Source organism: Crotalus tigris, unplaced genomic scaffold (assembly GCF_016545835.1).
Source record: "Crotalus tigris isolate CLP2741 ecotype Arizona unplaced genomic scaffold, ASM1654583v1 scf7180000024391.5723578, whole genome shotgun sequence".
NCBI lineage: Eukaryota > Metazoa > Chordata > Lepidosauria > Squamata > Viperidae > Crotalus > Crotalus tigris.
The window spans coordinates 1,975,279-2,000,885 of record NW_024100561.1 but is presented as its reverse complement, the minus strand read 5'-3'; the positions used below and the strand labels follow the sequence as shown (position 1 = coordinate 2,000,885).

At 38.4% G+C, this 25,607-nt stretch overlaps 1 protein-coding gene across 4 annotated transcripts in view; it reads left to right on the top strand.

The window, feature by feature from the left end:
* Positions 1–10,122: 10,122 nt before the first annotated feature.
* The window catches only part of SLC12A7 (solute carrier family 12 member 7), a 142,234-nt gene continuing 126,749 nt past the window's right edge, over positions 10,123–25,607 (top strand). Inside the window, exon 1 of one of the 4 annotated variants that reach the window (XM_039329232.1) lies at positions 10,123–10,481. In XM_039329232.1, coding sequence (XP_039185166.1) covers positions 10,286–10,481 — 196 coding nt within the window. In that variant the 5' untranslated portion in view covers positions 10,123–10,285. The remainder of the gene's footprint in view (positions 10,482–25,607) is intronic. The other 3 variants (XM_039329233.1, XM_039329234.1, XM_039329235.1) reach the window with 3 other exon arrangements.

The window sequence follows — 25,607 nt, the reverse complement described above, 5'->3', positions numbered from 1 at the left end:
ACCCTTGTGAGGAATTGTGGGTAAGCATTTAGTTTTTTTAATGTTTTCAGAAAGGTCATGGAAGAATATCAGCTGGTGTTATTATGAATATAAACAGCTGGGAATCATTGAGAATGGGATTGAATAGAATTCTTGTGAAATTAAAAAAAAACTCTTAAATTCGGGAACCCATGCGCTATGATGTTCTTTTGTACTCACCATACTATATTTCTACAGAATAAGCATGTCCTTTTTAGCTTTGGTTTGAAATATCTAGCCAAACTATGGCTTATTTGAAATTTGTCCATAACACTTTTCCAACAATGTTTCATGGAGAGATCTCAGTTTATTCTTAAATCAAATTGCAGCAAAGAATACACATCTGCAAGCAAATCTAAAGTGCTTTATACTTGAAGATTTGTAGAGCAAATATCCTTGATAATCCTCCTTTATTTTATTACTAAATCTTACCAGACTTGAATAATTATGACCTTCATTACTTTTTTAGATAATTGAGGAATAATTAATCAAGACCTCACATCTTGATCATCCAAATAATCTTTTATCCTTCAAACACATAGCCATAAATTGCTTCTAAAATACAGATGTAATACTTCTACAGAATACCAATGGCATGAAGTCTCTTTCATATCCATGATCTATTTGTTATAGATTATCTACAGCTCACCAATAACCAGATTAAATAACACAAGTAGTATAATAATGAAATTTATAGTGATAGAATATTATAAACATCACCCATTAAATAAATCTGAATTAGCTATTACAGAAGAATCAGGAATCATTATTGCATTACTACTGTTGTACTTTAGCAGAATATTGATTCTCTAATCTAATGACATTCCAGATACAGTGCAATTTGATCATGTTTGTGCACATTCTGCTCTCTGACACTTGTACTCTAATTCCAATTCTGGATTTGAGACAGGTTAAGGAGTTGATTGCAATCTTATACACACATAAGATCAATTAAGTTAAGTTCAATTCAACTCATTGAAATGTATTTCCGAAGAGACATACATAGGGTTATGTAGCAGAAATCTGATCATTATAATCCAAAGACTTTCAGGATAGAGATTACAAGTTAGACTGTAAATTGTAAAATCAGCAGTATTTAATTATAGAAGAAATTACATAGTAACCATGACTTAATAGAAGCTTGTTAAAACCTAAAAACCCAACATAACTACTACAGTAATGTTTAAGTACAATAAAAGATAATTACAATAACATAAAAGCACTAGTTAGAAATAAATTATAAGGATATGTACTGCTGAAGGATAGCATCATTTTGCCTTTAAATCAGAATACAGACTAAGAATAAATTTGTTCCAGAATAGGGCTACTATATCTGTGCTGCAGGAATCTAAATGACCACAAGATAGTGGCACGAGCGTACAGTATGTCCAGAAAAATGTAACGTGCTACCATCTAGTAGTCGTCTCATTTTTTGCAGTATAAATTAGGTATTCCCAGTTAACATTAACAACAAAATAGATGAGCATATAGCTATGCAGATTTCTTTAGCGGTGATATTATCAGATGATGGGAAAGCATGAAAACATTATTGAAGAATCAAATGAGATAAGGAAGGATTAAAACAGAATAGAAAATCCTGGAAAACTATTCTTCAGGAACATAGTGGGAATTCAAGTGTGCCTCAAGGTGCTTTCCTAAAATAGAGGGTGGCTAAAATCTTTGTCCTTGCAGACAGAATAAAGAGAAATGGAGCCCTCTCATTGTCCTGGAATTGCTTATTGCTAGGACCATTCCAGTGATGGGATTCAGCTGGTCCTCACCACTTCGGCAGAACTGGTAGCTAATCTTTTGTTGCCCAGGCCCAGAATGGACTTCCGGAAGCGGCATCCACACAGAGAACCGGTTGTTCACATACTTGAATCCCACCACTGGACCATTCTAAGCTGAGACTAAAAGACTAAATCGATTCTGCAAGTATCAACGAAGACATACAACAAAAAACATTATATCTCATGTCTAGAAGCAACCCAAAAGCATTTGGGAGAGAAGAAGGACTGTGCAAAGAAAGAAGCAGGAATAGCAGTAGTCTTGTAACTAGAAAGTTAGATTGAGTAGTTCTGCCTGTAGAAATAATGGTTAAATTATTAATTTAAATATAAAAAGTGGAATGTAAGCTGGAAAAACCCATACCTTCCTTTCAGTTACTGTTGCTAAGGTCTGTATCAAGGAACAGATTAATTTATTTAGGATGTGGCTTCACAATAAAAGTGAAAATAAAGCTGACTATACCTGTAAAGTTTCTCTTTTTGTATTTTGTCCTTCCCTCCCCTTCCTCTCCTGCTCATTGTATAAACCTTAAATATTTGAATTGTATCAGAAATGAATACATTCCATTCTAATTTATTTCAGAACATACTCTACATTTATTCTGAGAGATAAGAAGTCAAAATCAGATTAAAAGCAAACATTTGTTAACTGATCCATTCTAGTATACAATCACTTGCTATGGGAATTATTGTATTTTTCACAATTCCTTACAAAGCCTTAGAAGTTAAATTTAAATGTAAATGGAGGCAAGTGTTGGACAAATAGTTACAAGTTGATTGCTTATGTTCCTTTGTTTTATTTGCCTTCCAATGTACTTTTTTAAAAGCACACTTGACAGAATGGGATGAAGTGCTCCTCTATGTGGAACTCAGGCCTACATAGCTGTTTATGAATAGGATCAAGGAGGGGTTGCTTATGATTTGTTTGGGGCTTTTAGGAGGCGTTGTTAAAATGATAGCTTACATATGATCCTAGACCAGTGGTTCTCAACCTGTGGGTCGGGACCCCATTTGGGGTCGAACAACCATTTCACGGGGGTCGCCAAACAACGCAGTCCGCCATTTTTTTCCCCTTTTCCTTAGCTGTGCTACTCCCTTTTATTCTATTGGCTTTCGAAAGCCAATAGGAATTGTCCAGGCTGTCTCTGCCCTGCTGAGCCCGCCAAAAGTCCCATTCTGCAAACGGTGCTGCACCAGTTGAGTAGTCCTCGACTTACGACCGGTTGAGTAGTCCTCGACTTACGACCGGTTGGGGATCGCGGCATTAAAAAGGTTGAGAACCTCTGTCCTAGACAAAGATAATTCAGATAACAGGGAATCACCACAAGAATCACAGAAAGTGCTATAAAATAAAGATAGATGTGAATTATACAATAGCTGAGACATTTGGATATGTGGACATTTTCCAAGCAGATATCCAGTTTGACATCCTTCTAGGTCACAGGTCGGCAACCTGCGGCTCCGGAGCCGCATGCGGCTCTTTGAGCCTTCCCCTGTGGCTCCCAGCCTCCTCTGCCTTTGCAGAGAAAGACAGAGACAGAGAGAGGCAATTGCACTTCCCTGCTTCTGTGTGTGTGTGTGTGTGTGTGTGTGTGTGTTTTGTGTGTGTGTGTTTTGTGTGTGTGTGTGTGTGTGTATATGTGTAAAAGAGAGTGCACTCACAGTGTTCTCCGAGGAGCTGAAAAGCTTTCTGGGCGGAGCTCCTCCCTTTGCTGCGTCTCTGAAGGAAGCAGGAAGCAGGAAGGGCAGGAGAAAACTAGCTAGCCCAGCTAGGCTGACTCAGGAATTCTGGGAGTTGAAGTCCATGAGTCATAAAAGAGACGAGGTTGCTTGTTGGACAACAGCTTGAAGCTTGCCAGGTGAGCAGCAGATAGGAGGGAGGGGAGAAAGAAAGAGAGAGAGAGAAAGAGAGAGAGAGGGAGGGAGAGAGAGAGAGGAAAGAGAGAGAGAGAGAGAGAGAAAGAAAGAGAGCGGGGGAAGAGGAGTGGCAGACCAAGGGCAGATAGAGAAGGAGGGAGGGAGAGAGAGAGAGAGAGAGAGAGAGAGACCCTTTAGACATCTAAAATGAAGATAACACTGCATATATCCTTTTTTACCTGTGTATGTGTGTGTGTGTGTGTGTGTGTATACACATACATATATACACATACACACACAAACACACACACACAAACACACACACACCTATAATAAAGGTAAAAAAGGATATATGCAGTGTTATCTTCATTTTAGATATCAAAAGGGTTTTGCGGCTCCCAGTGTTTTGTTTTTGGTGGGAAACGGGTCCAAGTGGCTCTTTAAGTGTTTTGGGTTGCCTACCCCTGTTCTAGGTCCAACAGACTTACCAATGTTGTGTTACTTTCTATTTTATGTAGAAGCCACTCACAATCCATTGTGCACTGACTTACAATATCAGTTTACTGAACCTTTATGATTGGGGAACCCTGATAAAATCAACCATTGTAGCCTAGCACTTAGAGCTAGTAGTCTCAAAATTGGCCTTCCCTCCTAATGTTCTTCCTTCTTTCCAAGGAAGAAAATTTTCCCTGGAGTTTTCTTTACCTATTTTGAATCATGAATAAATCTTTTAGAGATTCAGTTTTCTGAGATTTTCTGCTTCTGTTTGAACAATTCTAAGATCTACTTGAATCATCTCATCAGGACCTGACACATTCTGAATCTCAATCTGAACATCATCCCTAATGTAAACCTTTGTATTGTAAGGCATCATTGCATATGCTAGCATTTTATCTCAACAATATTGATTATCAAAGTAGTTTACCACCTCTCTCATAATTTTGATTGCAGCTATATGACAAAGATATATATATATTTGAATCAAAAGTTTAAAAATTAATTTCTGCACGAGTAGCTTGAAGCATGTGTTGAAATAAAAAGAATTTTACTGCCAAAACTGTGATGTTTCCTGAACTGATGTTTGATAATTTTTGCTGCCATCAATTACTCTTAGGGGGAGCCTGGAACCCCCACAGAGCGCATCCCTGGGTGGCGGATTGGGGGCCCTACCCATTATGGCTTTTATACTGTAATGGTGGGTTGGAGGGAATCAAATACCTCCCATGGACCAACAGGCCTGGTGAGTGGCAGCTGGCTCCCCAGTATCAACTGAAGGTGGAGACCGTATTGGTTGGAATGGATTCACAAGCACAGCACACAGTGTGGTGGCAGCCACTTGAACAGCGTGTGCACAGTGGTGTAGAAAGCAAAGGGAAGACTACTACACTATATATTTCCCAGGAAAATCATGTTAACGGCGGCAAAACCTAACAATGGCCCTGAGTACAGGCGCCCCTTAAATGAGGCAGGGGTGCTAAGAATCTCCCGGTCCGCTAGAAGCATGATAAACCCAAAACTACAAATTGGTACATGGAATCTGAGAAGCCTATACAAAGCTGGGAAAACACACAACACTATCCAAGAAATGTCCAAATACAATATCTAAGACTGAAAATCAGGCTTGTCAGATGCTATATTTTTTCTATCCTGCTCTATGGAGTAGAGAGTTGGTCTCTGACAGAAGGCCACCTGAAGAGACTAGAAGCATTTGAAATGTGGATTTACAGGCGGCTGTTATGTATAAGCTGAACAAGATCAGAAATGAGGAGGTGATAAGCCACCTAGGAAAGTCAAGGGAAATCATCAAAACAAAAAATGAAAATTAGAATATTTCGGACATGTGATGCAACACCCAGAAAAATACAGCATACTCCATTTAATCCTCCAGGGAAAGATTGAAGGCAAATGAGGTCCAGGCAGAAGAAGAACATCATGGCTTCAAAATCTAAGGGATTGGTTTGGATAAAACTCAGCAGCACTTTTTCATGCGGCTGCTGATAAAAACAGGATCGCCAATATGATCGCCAATGTCCGATAACGGATATGGCACAAGAAGAAGAAGAAGCCATCAATTAAATAGTGTGTTTAAATCCACCAATTGTTTGTAGAGCACAATGGGGTAAAAAGGTAGTGCAAACCCTGATTTCAGTAGGAGTATATTAGTTAGGGAAGATTTTATTTTGTTCTAGTTTGGATGACAATGAATGTTCAAAATCTCTTCAGCACAATTATATGCTGTATATGATCTTATATATGCATACTGAAGTGTTAGGCTATATCCTAAATTTCAAAATAAATACATAACTAATTTCAGGGAAGAAAACCTTGACAACATGAATTTCTATGAAACCATATGGAGCTTTGAACAAGGCTTCTTCCAATAGATAGCACCTTACTTTTTGTTCCATACAGTATTAACTTTGTGAATTCTAACTCTTCCTCCTTCCGTTATGTATTCAAAATGGACAGTGATTAAATTTATATGTTACTTATATGTAAGGGTGTAGGTCTATGCATATGTTGTATATAGAATGTTTAAATGTGTGTTATGTATGTGTACACTTTGAGAGCAAGCAACTAAATTTCATTTTTAATGTGTGCCATTGTGCCCACAGTAAAAAATGACAATAAATGTTATCTATCTATCTATCTATCTATCTATCTATCTATCTATCTATCTATCCACTTCTTATGCCCCAATAATGCAGAGAATTAAAACATTGCATGGTAGCATTTACTCAGATTGTTTCTATTAAATATTGCATTGCAAAAAAAAAAAAAAACATTTTCCCCACCATCTGTTTCTCTAAAGATAAAATCTTTTTTGTGATGTATTTATATCAAAGTTTCTCTGGGTAAATTTTCCCAGTATTGTATGATATTTTCTCTTTGACTCAGCAAAGTTTGTTTTGTTCCTTATTTAATGTCTTAATTAACAAGACCCATTTATGCTTTTAAGATACTTTTTATGGCTTTATGAATAGTTTATATTTTTTATACTGAAATTATTTTAATATAATAATTTAGACAGTAATAAACACCAAGTTAAGAACTCTATGCGGTATTTTATTTATTTTAAACAAAGACACATATGATATATAAACAGGACTGGTATCTTTCAAACACAGATACACAGTGTGTACACAGATTCCATAGTGCAAATAAGGAATGAAAGAACTTGCTAGTATCATCATCTTCGCATGGAGCACTTCAAAAGATTTCACCAGCCAAGCTAGTTTTAGAAAAAGTTGCTATCTTGTGTTTAAAGGTCAGGCTTAATGGCTTTTACTGCTTATTCTTCTCCTGCTCACATTTCTGTATGTCAGAACCTTTCTGAGCTCTTAAAGTAATAGTTGTACTTCGGTAATTATACAGTATGGTTGCTTCATTTGGTTCACACACCACATTCATATACAAGTTTTCATTGCATAGCACATATAAACCCATTTGTTGGGTTTATATGTGCTGAATAGTTGGGCTGTTTGTCAGCTCTTCTTTTAACCCTTCAGTTTCCTTTCAATGCATTGGATTTGATTTCATATTACTCTATGAAAACTGTTATCACCTCATTCGTTATTGTATGGAGTTGCCACTTATATCCTCTCTAACCATCTTGGTTCACTTACTGTGGATACATGGAAGTCATTGTCTCCAAGCCCACACATCATAAGATGAAACTAGGCTGAAGCTGCTATAACCTAAAAACAAAACAGAGAAGACAAAAGCCAGGAATATTATCAAAAAGTTTCCTTGGGGAGATAGATAAGAAGGAAACAAATAAATAAGAATTAAAGGAGAAATATCACCTGAAGCCAGACAAAGGAGGCAGGGCCTATGTTGAAAACTGAAGCTGCCAGGCTTATAAATCAATCAAAGAAGGCCTTTCGGTGATAAAGGGGTCCTGAAGTCCATCAACTCTTTGAATCACCCTGGATCTATACTTGGCAGCTTTCCTCTTTCTAGTTAGGATCTGGCAGCCTAATTGAGAAGGACACGGTAAGTAGATGTGTCAGTGAGATAGAACAAATGTATATTGTTTTGCTACTATTTTAAGTTCATTGGGTCTCCATGTATTCCAAAAGAACCTGAAGTGCCTCAAGTTTGGTTGAAAATGATTTGAGGGCATTCCTGATTATTTCCTGGCTATTGACCAAGGCTTTGTGTTTTGTCTGCTTTGGCTGCAGTTATCTGGAAAGCCAAGTAGAAAGCAAGCGAGCTTATAATATTTACATATATCACTCTATGGATGCATGAGTGACTATAAACCAAGCCTTTTTGTGCAGCATTGACGGACATGGCAGGTGGATGAACTATAGGCATCTTACCAGGTATGACCTGTGTAGTTATGGCTTACAGCAGGGGTGTCAAACTCGCAACGTCATGTGATGTGTCGTGACGTATTGTGACTTTTTTTCCATTGCTGGCCATGGGGTGGGCACAGTTTCGTCATGACGCATCTGGCCCACGGGCCGGCAGTTTGATACCCCTGGCTTACAGTCTCCTGTTGACTTCCCAAATTGCTTTGCAGATATATTAAGCATGTAAATACATGCAGATAATAATACCACAGGTACTGCCTATGATCCTGAGGTGACATGGCACAGTAATCTACTGCAACTGCATAGGTTGTGCCTGTGGTTGAGTTCTGGACCAATGTGATGTTTGATGTATGACTTAGTGCACAAATTGCACACTAGAGCCTGTAAATAAGAGCAGAGCCTTGGTGACTAGCTCATGTCATGCTTGCTTATGTTTCTGTGAGCTGTAATGGGGAATAGCACTACCTGTTGGTGTTGTAGCTGAACCTGCTTGCAGGGAGAAAACTTAGTAAGAAGTGGAAAAATGACCTACATGCTTCTATCTACTGACAAAAGCAGAAGTGGAAAGGAGCCGTCCACAAAAATCTGCTGGCTGCTGAGCAGTCCACTTCTCTGTCAGTGGTGACAACTGTGGGACAACACCCTGTAAAGAAAATGGCAACGTTGAACAGATATAGCCATTGACAGTGTGATCTTTGTGGCATCCTTCAATCCTGTGCCCTGCATGCCACAGCATGAAGTGCCTTCAAAGGGATCACCTTGCTCAACTGGGATTTATCTCTGTCTTTATCATAAAGTCAAGACACCTGGAGGCTAAGGACTCTCAAGCATCTGATGCTAGGGAAGTTGAGCAAGATGGTCCCTTTGAAGACACTTCACGTTGTGGCATGAATGGCACAGCATTGAAGCATGCCACAAGGATCATATTATCAAGGGCTATATCTGCTCATCATTGCCATTTAGCCTCTTGTCCATGTTTCCATTGTGAGGACAAATGCCCCAATGACTAAGGCATATCCTGAAACTTGCCATTGGGCATTTGCATGGAACATTTCTACTCACAATGGAAATCATTCCTGGGAATTTAAAGGATTGGCTTGGATTACTGGTAGATGAAGGTTCACATAGCTTTTAGCATGAGCAGCAAGGAGTTAGGTTGCAATGTTGCAGTACAACATAAAGGGCTGTAGAGTAATGCTAAGTGGAAATGACATTACTTGTGGCTTGATAGATCTGCCAGAGTAACCAACCAACCAACCAACCATCACAATCCATGATTGGGAACCAAGACAAGAGGCTTTCATTGATAGCTCAATCTGCCACAAGACATGCACTCAATTACATAGTTGGGGGGGGGAGCGAGTTGAAAAATGATTGCATTGGTTTCCGACCTTACATGCAACCAGTGATGCTTATAGGGAAATGTAACAGGAACGCCTTGATTTAGTGCAGAGTGATCCAGAGATGCTGTGTACTTCCTGCTTAAAAGGCAGTGTGTGTGAGCAAGTAGAAATTAGCTGCTTTTCACTGTCTGGCATCAGGGATGGTTAGGTGGATTTGGCCTAAAGGTGCAAACAAAACCTCAGTTTATTTCCTCCCCATGAGAGATAAAATTAAGTACCAGATTAAATGGTTTATATGCTCTCCATTCAAAAATTCGGGAACTTTGTTTTTAAATTCATGACCATTAGCTATTTATTAACGAATACAAGCATTATCTTCTGTACCAGGTATGTATGGACCAGCTGTGACTACTATTTTGTGGGAGATAGACAGAAACCTAGATGCATAACTTTGACTACTTTGCATATTAGAGAGTTAAATCGTAACAATCAGGACAAACATTTTGAAACTCCCCCAAATCAAATGCTTTAAGGTTTGTATGTGAAACCAGTGGCACACAGAAGGAATATTAAGGTCAGTACTCCTGCGTTTCTCAGAGTGCGTAGGGGCCAACAAAACAGATAAAGGAAAAGATGCACAGACGTTGCCAGTAACCAATATGAAGAGAGGGCGCTTCCCTCTCTTCCCGCCTTTTAATTTTGGAGAAACGTTCGTGCGAGGCACGTCTATTGCCTGGCTGATAGCAAAAGAGGGCGGCCAACAAGGTTTGTTGCCCGGGCAGCCGCCCTTGGGGGCGGGGAGGAGAGGCGGAGAAAAGGGAAGAAAGAGCCGCCCTCGCTGCTCTTCCTGCCACAACTACCCGGGAGGGGGCAGGCGGCGGGTTGTGGTTGCGTGAGGCGACTCTGGATCTGTCCAGGCGACTTAGCCACAGGTTAGCGCTCCGGTAGAAAGAGCGCTACCATGCCGACCAACTTCACGGTAGTGCCGGTGGAGGCGCCCGCTGGCGGCAACGAGGCCCCGAGTGCCCAAGGGCTACAGCAGACGGAGCGTTTAGACGAACCAGCCAATGAGAATAGTAAAAGCCAGGGCTGCGCTGGTGCCCACGACCGGCAACCACAACAAAGTGAGAGTGGCAGCGTGGAGCGCGGGAGCCAAGGTGAGTGGCCGATTCTGCGGCTGGGATGAGAACCGACGAGCACGCGAGTCACAAAGAGTCGCCCGGGAAGAAAGGGAAGGGTGGGGCGTTCGTGTGCTGAGGTTAAGTCTCTTCTGTTCGGGGGTCTATTTGTGTGAAGACGGGGGGGGGGGGGAGAAATAAATTTCAGCTCCATTTCCTCCTTACTCCCCAGTGTAGATTTTGTGAGGTGGTGCCTGGCTGGAGGAAGTCCGACTTAGGTTTTTTTGCAGCAAGCATGTAAGTTTGGGGCAACTCTCCCTAACCCCCCCAACACAGAAACACATACGGTTGTGCAAAGGAAGCCTGTGAGGTCGTTTTGGCTGATTGGCAAAGTACTATTCGAAGAAGTGAATTTTGTAGGGTTGGGACTTTGTTGTTTGTTCTTGGCAGCAGGTCCCACAGGTGGCCTCTCCTGGCAGCGGATGAAAACAAAGAGGAGCTAACTTAGGCATTCTCGGTCATCGAAGATGGGCATTTTTTTTTTCACTGTGAGAAATTCACTAGAACAGACTTGCATGATGTATTTTCTTCGTGAAGTTAATTCTCATTCAGCACAAACCAATTTACTCCGAAATAGCCACGCATCAGGTTACTTCTTAAGGAAATTACATAGGTAAGGGAAAAAATGAAAAAAAATCAGGAGAGAAAAAAGTACACAAACCGTTTAAGCATGATAGGGCAGTAGATTTGTAGTGTGTGCAGTTTCATTCTGCAAAAGAAAGGGTGAGATTATTTCAAAATACACTAACTCCCAAATCTCCAGAATGTGTACTAATTCCATTTTTCCTTAAACCGGTATAGAGATTTATTCATCGCCTGGTTGTACAATTATCTTGGACTATAGCACTTTAAATTGCAGATAGGATTTAGTATTTTGACTGCTTGCTATTCTGTTCTTGGAAAATATTTTGTAATTGAAAAATTAGCACATCAAGAAAAAACATCTAATAACTATGTAAACATTGAAAAATGAGATTCCTTAATTTTAGTATGGAGTGGGCCTAGTTGTGCCATGTTCAACATTCTTTGCTAATTGTATAAATCAGTAATAAGGCATATTGTATCAATCATTGATAAAGGATTGGTTAAACTTTACACCCACTTATTATAAAAGGATCCTAGATTCACTAGTAAAGCGGAAGTGAATGGCATACGGGAGGATAAATATAAAGTAATTTTAAAAGTTCCTTTGGTTTTCTTCTAGGGGAAAGGCAGGGGAGAGAAAAATACTGTGATAGAAATAGGGCTGGATATGAATTGGTTTAAATTTGGGGCTTTAGCGTTGGTTTGTAATAATGGTAGAATGCTAATATAATAAAAATACAGGGCTCTCTTTCTGCTGTATGTTATATAGTCAGTTAATCCTATTTCATCAGATTTCAAAAATACTGCACTAGTAATTTGCATCACAACATATTCTGTACTTCAAATATATATTAATAATGTGAGTCTTGTTATCTGGCTGTTCCTTTGTTAGGTTGGTACTGTATCTAGGAGATGTCTTAAGTCATAGAAGGAAAGGGATAGTGTCCGGATATTTTAGGAAATAATTTTTAGAGAGGTTGCTTTGTTTCAGCATAGAAAGTAAGTTAACTTTCAGAATTGATATTTTCATAGTGGCATATGCTTTTGTGGATATGTAACTTTCATTTTATAAGATGTATGAAATATTATCCTAGAATAATTTATACAGTATATATTCATTTTTCAATGAGAAGGAAATTAAGTTGTAAATAGTGAGATCAGAGATAAAACCTATGGAATATTCAAACCTGTTTTTAAACAGTGAAGATTCACAAGCAATTATTGAGAATAACTTGTATGTTCTTGTTTTAACTACTTCTCTAGTGTGACAGAAATCCATTGTCAGGTATTTTGTAATTTGTATCATGTAAGCGTTACTACTGTTGTAATTCTAAACTGTAAAAATAATAAACTTTTAAATTTGTTGGCAGGAAGTATGAAAGGTTGAAGAAAGCATGAAAATATTTGTCTAAGATTATTCAGAATTCTGTTGATAAGAATGATTGTCCATGTAAGAAAAGAATTCACAAAAATATAGAATGTTAGGTCATAGCTGAACACCTAGTAAAAGTAAAATCTATAAGCAACTTATGCTATAAAAATTAATTATACTAGTTTTCAGCAGCAAAAATTAATTATACTAGTTTTCAGATGCTTAATGCTTCATCTTAAAAATACCTGGAAATAGTGGAGAGAAGGCAATGAAGATGACTATAATTATGCAAAACATATTCTATGAAGAAAGGTGGAAAAGAGAATAGTGAGACAGAACATCAGATCATTCTTGAAATCTTTGGAGGGCTAAACAGATACAATATTTCAGCTGAAAATTAAGAGAACCTTAATGACCAGTAGAATAAATTTGAGAGTAAAAATCAGATTTGTAGTGGTTGCCTCCACCCACCCTTTTTGGAGAATTTTAAGAATGGGTTAGTTGTTTGTGGCTTTTAAGTATTTGATACTATTCTGGTACACTGAATTGTTGCTTTGCTTTTGCATTCTAAGACCTACATAATTATAGCAGTTGATTTTTTTTTTTTGGTTTTCTTTTCTAAAGAAATTCTTGATACAGAATACAACAACAATTTGCAAAAAAAAAATGGTTTAAAGCTAGCAAATTGAAGAAATGAACTCTGCTTAAATAGGAAACAAATTTAATCTACAACATTAATTGAAAAAAAATAGAAGTGGAAAAAAATAGTTTTTCCAACATAGGATCAATGTGTTGCTTGAATTGCCTTTTTGAGATTAGGAACATAGGGCTAAATAAATGGCTTAAAAATACTGTAGAAACATATGTAGATCACAGAGTGATCCAAGATAAAACTGGGGTTGAAGTCCAGATAATTTCAGGACCACATTGACAGGGATACATACAGATAGTCCTCGAGTTACAACTGTAATGGAGCCTGCCCAATATGATCGAAAGTCTTAACAGTTGTAAAAAGAGTTGCTTACATAACTAATTTGATTTTATCATGATTTTTGCCATAGTTGTTAAGCGAACACCACTGTAATTAAGCAAAGACAATGTTCACTATGGCACAAGTTTTGCCAAAAATTATAAGTGCCAGTTTTCAGCAAAACTTTGTAAAACCGTATTTCTGGTCATGTAGTCACTTTACTATTTCAGAATGCAAGTGGGTGATTGGATGTTTAAAGCCTCTTGTTAGAGCATCTTAAATTATGTGTCAGCAATAAGAATACTTAACAAAGCTTTCTATTCTGTTCAAGAGAGAACTTTTTAGGTAGACCTATTTTACGGCAGATAAAATTCTATAATAATAATCTTTTATCTGCAACTGAAGTGACACAGCCCTAGAAAAAATGTGCCACAAATGATTGCTATACATTTTCTATCGTTCCAGTAATAGCATAAAAATGGAAGATTCAGAAGCACAAGAACATGTTTTGTAAAGTTTACAAAGACAGGAAAACAAAATACATGAGAACCACATTGGCGTTGCCTTTTTGAATCCATTCAATAACAGTGGAATCCATCAGTTAGGTCTTTAGGAAGCACAATTTCTTAGTTAAACGGAAACTAGCATCCCCCTCCCCCCCCATCTTGCTAGCCATTACCTCTTAGCAGTGCTTTTTTTGTTAAAAAAAAAAAGTGCCGGAACTCACACACGTCATACAACCCGCCTTGCCTACCCTACAAGCTTCCATCCAAAAAAGGTACTGGAACTCCCTTCTGGGCGTTCTATGACAAAAAAAGCCCTGCCTGTTGGAATCTTAATATGTTTCCTTTATAGCAAAACTCATTGTGATTGGGCAGACATGGATTTAAAAGTGTTCCAATTATTTTGAAAGTGAAAATTGTGTTGGTCATAGACCAAAAGCAGCGTGTGACAAAGGATAATCAACTCCCAAATCCAGCATTTTTCTTTCAACTATGCATGTTGCTGGAATTTGAGGAAAAAGCCATAAAAGAAAACAGATTGCTAGATTAAAATGTAAGAGTAGGGATATATGTATATCATCTTTACCTGTATACTCTTTGTTTCAAAAATTGAACTTATGGGGATATCTCTGTTTGAGCCTAACTCTACTGCACAATACCACAAATGTTAATTGGAAATTGCAAATATGAAGGACTAATTCTGATTATTCAGAAATTTCATTTACTTTATGTTTTGTTCAGCTACTTCTCTGTTTTATATCCCTTCCTTCCTTGTTCTCCTTACTCTGTTTTTCTTTTTCCAGCCATTGTTTCTTTCCTATTTTTATGTCTGGAATTCCTTCCTGTGATAATTCCTAATTTATAGATTATAATCACATCCATTTGTTTTCTTCTTTATCAGTTCTTATATCAGTTGTCTGAAGTTCTGGATGCTGAGTCAAAAGTTTAATTCAAGTACTATAATCTCCTAAACACTATATATTTTACGATAAATTAGTCTTAATAAAGTATTGTCTAACTTTGAATTCCATTAAAAGTCATTTATCTCTCTTGTTATCTGTCTTTTGGCTCAACTATATTTAGCTTCATAGAGATTGTTTCACTTAAGAAATTTTAAGATACTTCAGGTCTGAATATTTTCTGAGAATGATACAAGTTGCATAAAACAAGATGATCTGTCTAGTAGGTCCATGTTTAATGTATGTAAGAAATAGAAGGGAATAGGAAGAAAAAGTTGCAGATTCTATCCAACAGTATTTCTAGGTCAGACATGTCAAACACAAGGCCCGGGGGCCGGATGCGGCCCGTGAAGTGGTTTCATGTGGCCTGCGAAGCCATCCTGGAAACAGTGAGGAAATGGCCCCCTCTGCCTTGGCCCTGGCCCAGGCCAGCCGGGAGCCAATGTACAATTTTGTGGTGGTCCTCTATGCTGAAATACATTCAGTCTTAGCTCCATAAGCCCCCTCCCCCACATGGCCTGAGGAACAGTGAGGCTCCTCCAGTGGACCATGCCTTGGCACTTGCTCGGGTCCCACCCCCTTCTGCTAGAGACACTCAGATCCCACTCCTGCCCAGGCCCCTACAGGCACCCTTGACATGAATGATGTAGAGCTGGCCATGCCCACCCAGTGGGCCACACCCACTCCATCCACGCCCACCCAGTAGGCCGTACCCCCCCGCCCCCCCCCCCGAGGGCAACCGCAATGCTGATGCAGCCCTCAATGAAATTGAGTTTGACACCCCTGTTCTAGGTGATAAAAATATTGAACATTAGCAAGAATGTGCAAAACTATATTTTTCCCCTCTTGAATTCCCAAACCTTCTTTTACAATTCTTAACATTTTCATTTACGTCTTGTGCTCATGTGAAAAATAATTTCAGTGCACATGTATGTCGAGTGGTTTATATTTTAGAACACATGCAGACAAAGTGAGATACATACAGCAGGCAATGGGAGAAGGAAAAATTAATGGGACATTTGTGGCCAAACAGAGAGATGCACATAGAAGGGGTTGGAAAGAAGAGTCTGTTTTAATTTCTGTGAATAACATCATTTATGACTGTGCAATCCAAAGTTCTCTTATCAGACCTCACAGCATTTTAAAACAATTCAACTTCCCAAAACAAAAGGGTGGTAAGGAGAAAGAAAAAAGGTTCTTTTCTCATCTGATGTTTAGCTTTTTACATAAGCAATTTCCCCTTCCATTGCAATCAATTGGCTTGTGTAAATTTTCTTAGGAGTTCGGAGAAGGGCATGAATTACAATTCTCTGCCCTATCTCTGCTAATCAATTTATTTGTATTAAGTTACATTCCCTGGGGTGGCATTAGATGTGTTGGGATGAAGCTGTTATATAAAATAGTTGGAAATTGCTTGTAAATAATGCAGATACATAGGAACATTTTCAAGAATAGGCTGTAGAGTACAGGTAGTCCTTGACTTACAACAGTTCGCTTAATGATCAAAGTCACTGAAAAAAATGACTCGTGACCATTTTTCACACTTATGACCGTTGCAACATCTCCATTGTCATGTGATTTACATTTGGATGCTTGACGACTGACTCACATTTATGACAGTTGCAGTGGCCCAGGGTCATGTAGTCCCCTTTTGCAACCTTCTGACAAGCAAAGTCAATGGGGAAACCAGATTCATGTAACAACTGCAGTGATTCACTTAATAAATGTGGCAAAAAAGCCGTAAAATAGGGGCAAAATTTACTTAACAAATGTTTCATTTAGCAACATAAATTTTGGCCTCAATTGTGATTGTAACTTGAAGACTACCTGTTCATTTCCTGATTAAATAAATTAAAGTAATGCTCATGGATTTTTAGGAGGGGGTGATGAAGCAAATTAGACATGAATATAAGTGTAGCTTTGTTTGGCCAGATCAGTGGTCCTTCTTTTCATAGAATCATAGAGTTTACAAGCTTTCTTTAGGCATCCGGTCCAAATTGCTGATCAGTACAGGATTCCAAATTAAAGCCTCTCTGATAATAACATCCTTTCCCAATTCTTTATTTATTAGTAAGACTTTCAGATCCTCTCAGCATGGGGGGTCCTGTTTATTTGTTATATCTAGTCATTAATATACCTGTAATTAGGAATATGAAGGCCCTCATTTTAAAGCCACCTAGGCTTATAATCATAACACCATATGGAAGAAAATGTCATGAATTTATGATATGCATATGAAATGCTGCCTTTAATTTTTTTCTTGAAAATATATTGTTTAGATATTTTTTCCCCTCAGCCTTTGTTTTGGTTAGATATAGCTTAAATTGTATTCCTTCTTAGAGGGAATGCAGAGTAAGTAGTAAGTTAAAATGATTGATTACCTAACATCTTAAAACATTTGTTACCTAATAGTTTTAAGCATACTTCTCACATACTTCACTGGTTTCCTTATCAGTTGTTTCCTCTTTCTGTCTGCTGCTGTATTTTTTAGTAGTATGAACAGTAGTATGAACTATGTATATTTATTAATTATACTGTTTTTCAGTTTTTATAAATCAAATTTTTCTGACGGTTTTTTTTGCAACAGTGAATTTTATTGGTGGACTTAATATATTAATTGCTGTTCAACAATTAATGAAAATGTTCTTTGTGTATAAAATACTTCATATACAGGCAAAGCAAAATTTTATTCAAGGCTTTCCCTGATATCCTAATTTTTCATGTCTTATGAAAGTTTTATATAGAAGAAAATGAAATTGTTTGATTGTCTCTGCAGTTATTTCACATGGGAATGAAATGTAGTCAATTACATGAGGGCTACATGCAGTCGAGGTGTCACATGTTTACTTATTTGAAGACATAATAAATTATGACTTAACACAAGAAATGGTTGTAACAAAAAGGATAAATATATACAAGTGGTCCTCAACTTACAGCTGTGCGTTTGTTCAAAGTTACAACTGCCTTGGAAAATGCAGTTTGTAACTATCCTCGCACTTATATTTGTCACATCATCCTCATGGTCATGATTGCAGTTTGTAACCGGCCTGCATTTATGACTGGTTGCAGAGTTGTGCAGTCACATGATTACAACCTTCTGGGCGAGTTTCCGACAAGAAACATCAATTGAGGAAGCTAGAATCATTTAACAGCCACAGTAAAAATGGTCTTAAAATTGGGCTTGGTCATATATTGACTCACTTTACAACCTCATTGACTTATGATGAAAATTATGAGCTCAGTTGTGGTTGTAAATCAAGGACTAGGTATAAAACAGCCTTCTCCAGTTTGGTATTCCTTTCCAAATTAAGATAGACTTCTAATTCCCAGACTCTTTGGAGTTCAGATTTATAGTTAAATGCTGAGATGTATTTCTTCAGTTTTCTTACTACTGTTTTGTTCCAGCATGGTATGGTAACCTGAAAAGTTAAACTTTCACTATTACATTTCACATCACAGAGAGACTCATTCCTAGTTGGCCAAGGAAAACAAACATATGCATGTATTTTCTATAAACACCCCTTGTATCCCCCAAAAGAAAGATGAATGCTGAGGTTAATTTTCCTCATAAAAGTTTTATAAATATTTGGGCAATTACTTTGTGCATGGCTGTTGTAATTTACTCTACATAAAGCTGCCCTTAAAAACTATTTGGAAGCTGCAGCTAGTCCAGAACACAGCAGGATAGGCAATTATGGGCCTGTTACATCATGCCTGTGTAACAGCTTTGCTCTGGTCTGCAGTGGTTACCAGTGTGCTTCCAAATGCAAGCGGATTATAGTTTTCACCTATAGGTTTTCACCCTTTGGGCCTAAGGATTGGTTATCTTCCATTGATCCAATGGAACAGAATATCTGCCGTTCAAGGTTTAACTGTGGAATTCTTGGAGTTGTCAAGGTTGGTGGTTTGCTTGTAGACATTTCATTGCCCAATTTGGTAACATCTCACACTGATGATGTTACCTAGTTAGGTTATAGTTAGGTAATGTCTGCAAGCAAACTACTGAGCTCAGAGAGCATCAAGAACTCTCTGTCTTTTATGGCTTCTACTCAGTTGGTAAAATGAGCCAGAAAAGCTCCAGACCCCTTCCATTAAGCAATGCCCTCTGAAGGGACCTAGATCCTGCCTTATCTATTGCAGCACCTGCTCTTTGGAATAGCGTTCCCTTTTAATTACAACCCCCCCCCATTTGGTTGAGGGTTTATGCAAACTTAATATTGTGCTCAGATCACAAACTAAAAAAATGATTGCCTGGAACAATTCTCTCTTCTAGTCAAAACTGATATCATTGTACAGTACAAAGTGTTTGGCAAGCGTGTCTAGTTAGGAAAAAGTTTGAAGAAGAAGGTGAGCTCAAAATGTCTTTAAATGGCAGTCCATTTATAGCCATTCTAGTAATTTCAGAGATTTATTTTAAGTTATTAAGGACCCAAGGATGACTTTTCCAACTATAACTGTGAAGTTATTCCATCCTCAGCTCTTCCCATTGTATTGTTGATTGCAGGATCATGATAAAGTATGCTAATGATACTCAGCTCTGTCTCCATCCCTGGTGACACAAGTGATGTGGTTGTTCTCTCATGGGGGTAAATATAGACAATTGCAAATGTAGGCAAGAGGATACCCCTATAAAATAATATCGTCAGAGCTATGAATTCGGCCTTTTTGCTGACTTATCTGTTCTTCCTTGTAGGCTGTTAATCAAAAGGAATTTGGAACAGCAATTTTAGGGCATCAATTTTTTGTAACTCTTTTGTTCAAAACAGGTGGGAAGCTCAACCCTCCCCCTATTTTATCTGTTTTAGTCTCTAATCGGATGTGAGAGTCTTTTCTGCCCCCCCCGCCCCCATTTTCTAAGTCGGGGAGAACTACCTGAACAAATAGCACTTTCGTTTTAGGGTAGAAATCTCTTTGAGTTGAGAAAAAATTAAAGATACCTCTTTAAAGTATATTACTGTGCTCTGCTAGCATATGCTTACCTTTTTTTAATCTCCTTTTTTGTCTCCACCCATAGTTGACTCTCCACCCGTACCTGCTTACTTCAGGGCCCCTGCACCCAGGCCACTCCCCACTCAATGACCTCCCCCTGCTGACTGCCTGCCCACCCGCCTCTTCCCTTTCACTCCCCTCCTGAGCTGGACTGCCATGCTATGGAGGATGGACCTTACCCAGCCCCCCTCCACTGTTTCGGAGCCAAGATGGAGTGACGGCAAAAGGCTCTGCCGCTGCTTTACAACAGCTGCGTCTGTTGCTGGAGGAGCTTTCTTTGGTCTTCGCCATCCCCGCGTTGCCTCGCAGATCACTTGCCCAGCAGCAGTTGCCCCCTTCCGCCTTCTGCCAGGAAGAAAGCAGCAGAAAACAGGGCTGCCATTTCTAGAACGGAGAAGGGAGACACTGGCTGATGTAGGGTGGCAAGAAAGTGTGCGCAAGAAAGCGCAGTGGCAGCGATGGAAGGCTGGCAGAGGGATACTAGGGCTGGAGGAGGGAGGTGGCAGGGGAGGCTTGTGCAGATTTATCATAACCAATTTGCTGAACACAACAAAAATTAGGTATGGGTTCTGCCAAACTGATGCAAACCCGCTGAATTCCGCCACTAGTTGAACTCACTCAGGAGAACTGTTGAGAGAAATAGTCGGGACAGCCCTGAGGTTTCCCCTTCATTTGCCATCCTTTTGCTTATCCCACACAGAAATTTCTTTAATCCCTCTGAATGCTTCTCCTCCCTCCAATTTAGACTTGTTGGTCAGTCCTAAGCAGTTTGCTAGGCTTTACAGAAGCTAAAAGGAATTCTTTCATATGCATTTTCTTAGATTTTGGAAGCACAGTCTGAGACTCCAGCTCCAGAAGACAGTGAGAACATTGAGCAAACCAAGCCCAAAGGCATTATTGAAACAGACCTCCTATTTTAATTCCCTTCCAACTGTTTGAGAATTCAGGAAAGGAGATACTCTTCCTCCCTTTATATAGGTAGTCCTCAACCTAACGGCCACAATTGACCCCAGAATTTATGTTGCTAAGCAAGGCAGTTGTTAAGTGAATTTTGTCTCATTTTACAACCTTTCTTGCCACAACTGTTAAGTGAATCGTTGCAGTTGTTAAGTTAGTAACGCTTTTGTTAAGTGAATCTAGCTTCCCCATTGACTTTGCTTGTCAGAAGGTCGCAAAAGATGATCACAGGACCCAGGGACATTGCGACCATCATAAATGCATGCCAGTTGCTAAATTATCTGAATTTTGATCATGAGACCATGGCAACACTGCAAGAGTTGTAAGTGTGAAAAACAGTCATAAGTCACTTTTTTCAGTGCCCTTGTAACTTCGAATGGTCACTAAACAAATGGTTGTAGGTCAAGGACTACCTATATCCAGAAACACTTTCTCTTTTTTATACACCATTTCCAAATGAAATGGTACCTGTGCAGAAATTACTTCTCCTTAGCACATGTGTGAATGCTAACTCTTCTAAATACATTTCCCTCCTTTGGACGATGTCAGGAAGCTTGCATAATTCTGGCTTTCTTTGTTTTGCAGCAAGAGTCTTTTTTTCTTTTTCTGCATTTTTCTATAACTGATCCTTAAATAAAATGAATCACTTGTAGACTTCCCTCATTTAACCTGATGCTCAGTTAACTCCATACCTCAACTATTTAATTCACTGGGCTCCGTTCTGAACTCCAAATCACTTTCTCGTTGAATTGAATGTGTAACTCCAAATTCACTGCCTTTTCCCCCCAGACAATTAAACGTGATAGTTTCTGAATGTCTTGGGTTTTCTCTCACCGAAGTGAATAATTTAGTAACAATCATAGATTACTGCTATGATTTTATATTTTTTTGTGTTATATTTTCCATAAATGGTAAAATGTAATTATTTGCCTTTATGCTATTAGTCTAAAATATTCGCTAATAATTGGTTTCATTTTTAAACTTCCAAAACACATTTAGTAATTAATAATTTATAAAGATCCCCAAAGAATCGGCATTGCACCTGATTCAGGTTCCTAATAACAGGTAGTCCTCAACTTATGACCACAGTTGAGCCTAACATTTATGTAGTAAAGGCGACATTTGTTAAGTGAGTTTTGCCCTGTTTTACAACCTTTCTTGCCACAGTTGTTAAGTGAATCACCGCAGTTGCTAGTAACATGGTTGTTAGGTGAATCTGGTGAGTCTCCATTGACTTTGTTTGTCAGAAGGTTGCAAAAGGGGATCCCTTGACTTTGAGACACAGCAACTGTCATAAATATGAACCAGTTGCTAAGCTTCTGAATTTTGATCATGTAACCATGGGGATGTTGCAATGGTCATACATGTGAAAAAGAGTCACAAGTCACTTTTTTCAGTGCTGTTGTAACTTCAAACGGTGACTAAATGAACTGTTGTAAGTCGAGGACTACCTGTACTTTGAATCTGTAGATTTGTTCTCCATATTTGAAAAGGATCTCTGTCTTTCTACTTAGGAAAAAAAAACTACACATAACAATAGTTAAAATCAAAACTGACACGACTGTTCCCTGTGAGATTGTAAATGTGTTTAGAATGTTTTGTTCCACAATTTATATAATTCTTACTAAATAGGTCCTATTGAGTTAAATCTTTCCAAGATTAAATATAATTTGAAAAATCAGCCAGTTACAGAGGAGATAATAGTTCAAGTTACTCAAAATTTGGCATTATGAAATTTGCTTGGAACAGAACAGAAATGGAAATTTGAAATTATGAAATTTGCCTGGAACAGGCTAATTCTCTAGGGAATTTTATACTGAATTTTTGTATAGTAGAATTACTTCCACTTCTTAAGAGGCTCTTCAAAGAATATTTTGGAAGGTAGAAAAACAACAGAAACTTTGTAATATTGTAAAAGTCATTTCTCGTACACTAAATATATTCAGTCATCATGTTACTTTGCTAAACAAAGAAAATAACATTCTAATATATTCATTCAGTTGATCAACAGATTTGCAGTGCAATGCATTTCAGCTGAGTAATTGGTTTATGTGTCATGCTATACGTAGGATATTTGATATCTATTAATATGGCCTCGGGATATGGTAGGATCTTATTGGTCTTTGCCTCTCTTTAATAATCTTGGGAGAAGACAAAAACAAATCACTTTTATAATACTTTCAAATCAGTAACATAGGTGTATCCACCTGGAGTTGACTTTTAAGTTATTCAAAATAACTGTTATTCGCATGGAACAAAGTGATTCTCTAGTGCAGGGGTCTTCAAACTTGGCCCTTTTATGACTTGTGGACTTCAACTCCCAGAAGTGCCTGGCTGAGGAATTCTGGGAGTTGAAGTCCACAAGTCATAAAAGGGCCAAATTTGAAAACCCCTGCTCTAGTGAATTTATATTTTTTAGTACAGTTTGTTCTATATTTTATTACACTTTTGAAATACTTTCTGAAATACTTTCAAATAGGTGTAGCCATCAAGAGTTGAATCAACTTGGTAAAAACTTAATTCCCCCTCCTTTTTTTACTTTAAGTTGTGTGTACCCCATCACTGGAAGCTTTTAAGAAGAGACTGGATAGGCATTTATCAGAAATAATGTCTTGTGAGAGCAGTGGGTTAGACTAGATGACCTCAAGGTCCCTTCCATCTCTGATACTGTTGCAGGCCCAAAGTTCTGCAAATCCCTCCCCATCTCCCTCTGTGTGCTGGAGACTCTTAAGCTAATTAGTGGCAAGTAGTTTTTAAATTACTGCCCCATTCCCCTCTGGGCAGCTGAAGACTCTTGCGCTGACTAGCAACAAGTGATTAAAAAAAAAACAGCCTGCAAGCCTGCTTGGAGGCAATTTAATTCCTGAGCCAACATTGAACCAGAAACAGCTGATGGGCAGCGCGGGGGGGGGGGGTGAGGGGGGGAGAGGGAGCCTCTCAGTTCAGTTAAATGGCAGCGATCAATTAACAAATAGGAAAGAGTAAGTCAAATCTTTGTTCATTTGATTCAATTAATGAATTTGATTTTCAAAATTTGTAAAATTGAGTCTGATTCATTTGATGAAGTTTTGACTTAGGATCCTAGTTGGCAGGCTCCATTAGGTTTGTACCTCGAAGTCTACCTGTACTGCAGGCTAACTCTGCATTCCACTGCCAGGAGTTCGATCCTGACTGGCTCAAGTTGATTCAGCCTTCCATCCTTCCAAGGTCAGTAAATTGAGAACCCAGATTGTTTGAGGCAATATGCTAACTGTAAACTGCTTAGAGAGTGCTGTAAAGCACTGTGAAGTGGTATATAAGTCCAAGAGCTGTTGCTATTACAGACTATTATAACCTGTCAGTCTATGTTAATAATTTCGTTGCCCAAAAATATATGATTGGGTGATTTACTGTCACCCATAAATTGACCCATAGACTAGTCTTTCAGTTAAAATGATTGGTGAGAATTCCAAAATCATATTAATGAATGTGAAACTCCGAACTTTTAATGTGTTTGGAAGGAATCCATTTTTACCTGATCGTAAAAAAGCAACATCACTCCCTAGTTAAAATCTTTTAACTACAGTATTTTAAATCTTTCCAAGATTAAATATAATTTGAAAAATCAGGATTTTTTTTTAACATAAGCACTGAATTAAATGTTCAAAATCTATCTCATTTTGCAATGAATTTTAATTTTTTTGTGTACTTGAACATTCCATTTATAGATACTTGCTAGTTGCGTGAAACCTATCTTCCAGTATTAAACAGATAAAGCAGATCTACAAAAATGAAAATCAATGTAGATTTCTTTATTAAACATACTGGTTTGTATTAAAATGTTGGTACTGCCTAAATTCTTATTTTAATCCCCTTCCTCAAATTACCTTTACTACCATCAAAGGGTAAAAAATGACAAAGTATTAAGTACCAAATTATTATTTGAATTGGAGTGTGCTATCAATCTTCAAATTAGTCTTCATATATGCTAAGGTGTGATTAAGAAATCTCCTTTGCTGTCATTTATCACCAATTATTTAAAATCTATTTCTTCTCCTGAGTGTTTGTGGGTATAGGTAAACAGGGAACATTGTTAACTTTATTAACTAGTAGAAGTGGTTTTACATTTCACTGCTGATGAATAATAGCACCCAGTAGAACAGAGATGTCAAACACAAGGCCTGGGGGCCGAATGCGGCCCGCGAAGTGATTTCATGTGGCCTGCGAAGCCATCCTGGAAACAGTGAGGGAATGGCCCCAGCTGCCTTAGCCCTGGCCCAGGCCAGCCAAGAGCCAATGTATAATTTTGTGGTGGCCATCTTGGCACTTGCCCCAGTGGACCATGCCTTGGCACTTGCCCCGGTCCCACCCCCTTCTGCCAGAGACACTCAGATCTGTCCCATTCCTGCCCAGCCCCCCCCCATAGGCACACTTGACGCGAATGATGTAGAACTGGCCATGCCCACCCAGTAGGCCACACCCATTCCATCCACGCCCACCCATTAGGCTGCACCCACTCTGGCCACACCCACCCGCCTCCCCAGGGCAACCGCAATGCTGATGAAGCCCTCAGTGAAATTGAGTTTGACACCCCTGCAGTAGAATATATATATATTTAAATCTTCCTTCTGTAGAAGTCATGCATTTTATCTTGATTTCTGAAGTGGGTACCTATAGCATGAAAAATTATAGTGGCTGAAATTTTTATTTATAAATTAAAGATTATGAAAGTGATTATGATAAAGCGAAATAAATATTTATTTTTTAAATACATATGAGAAATATATATGG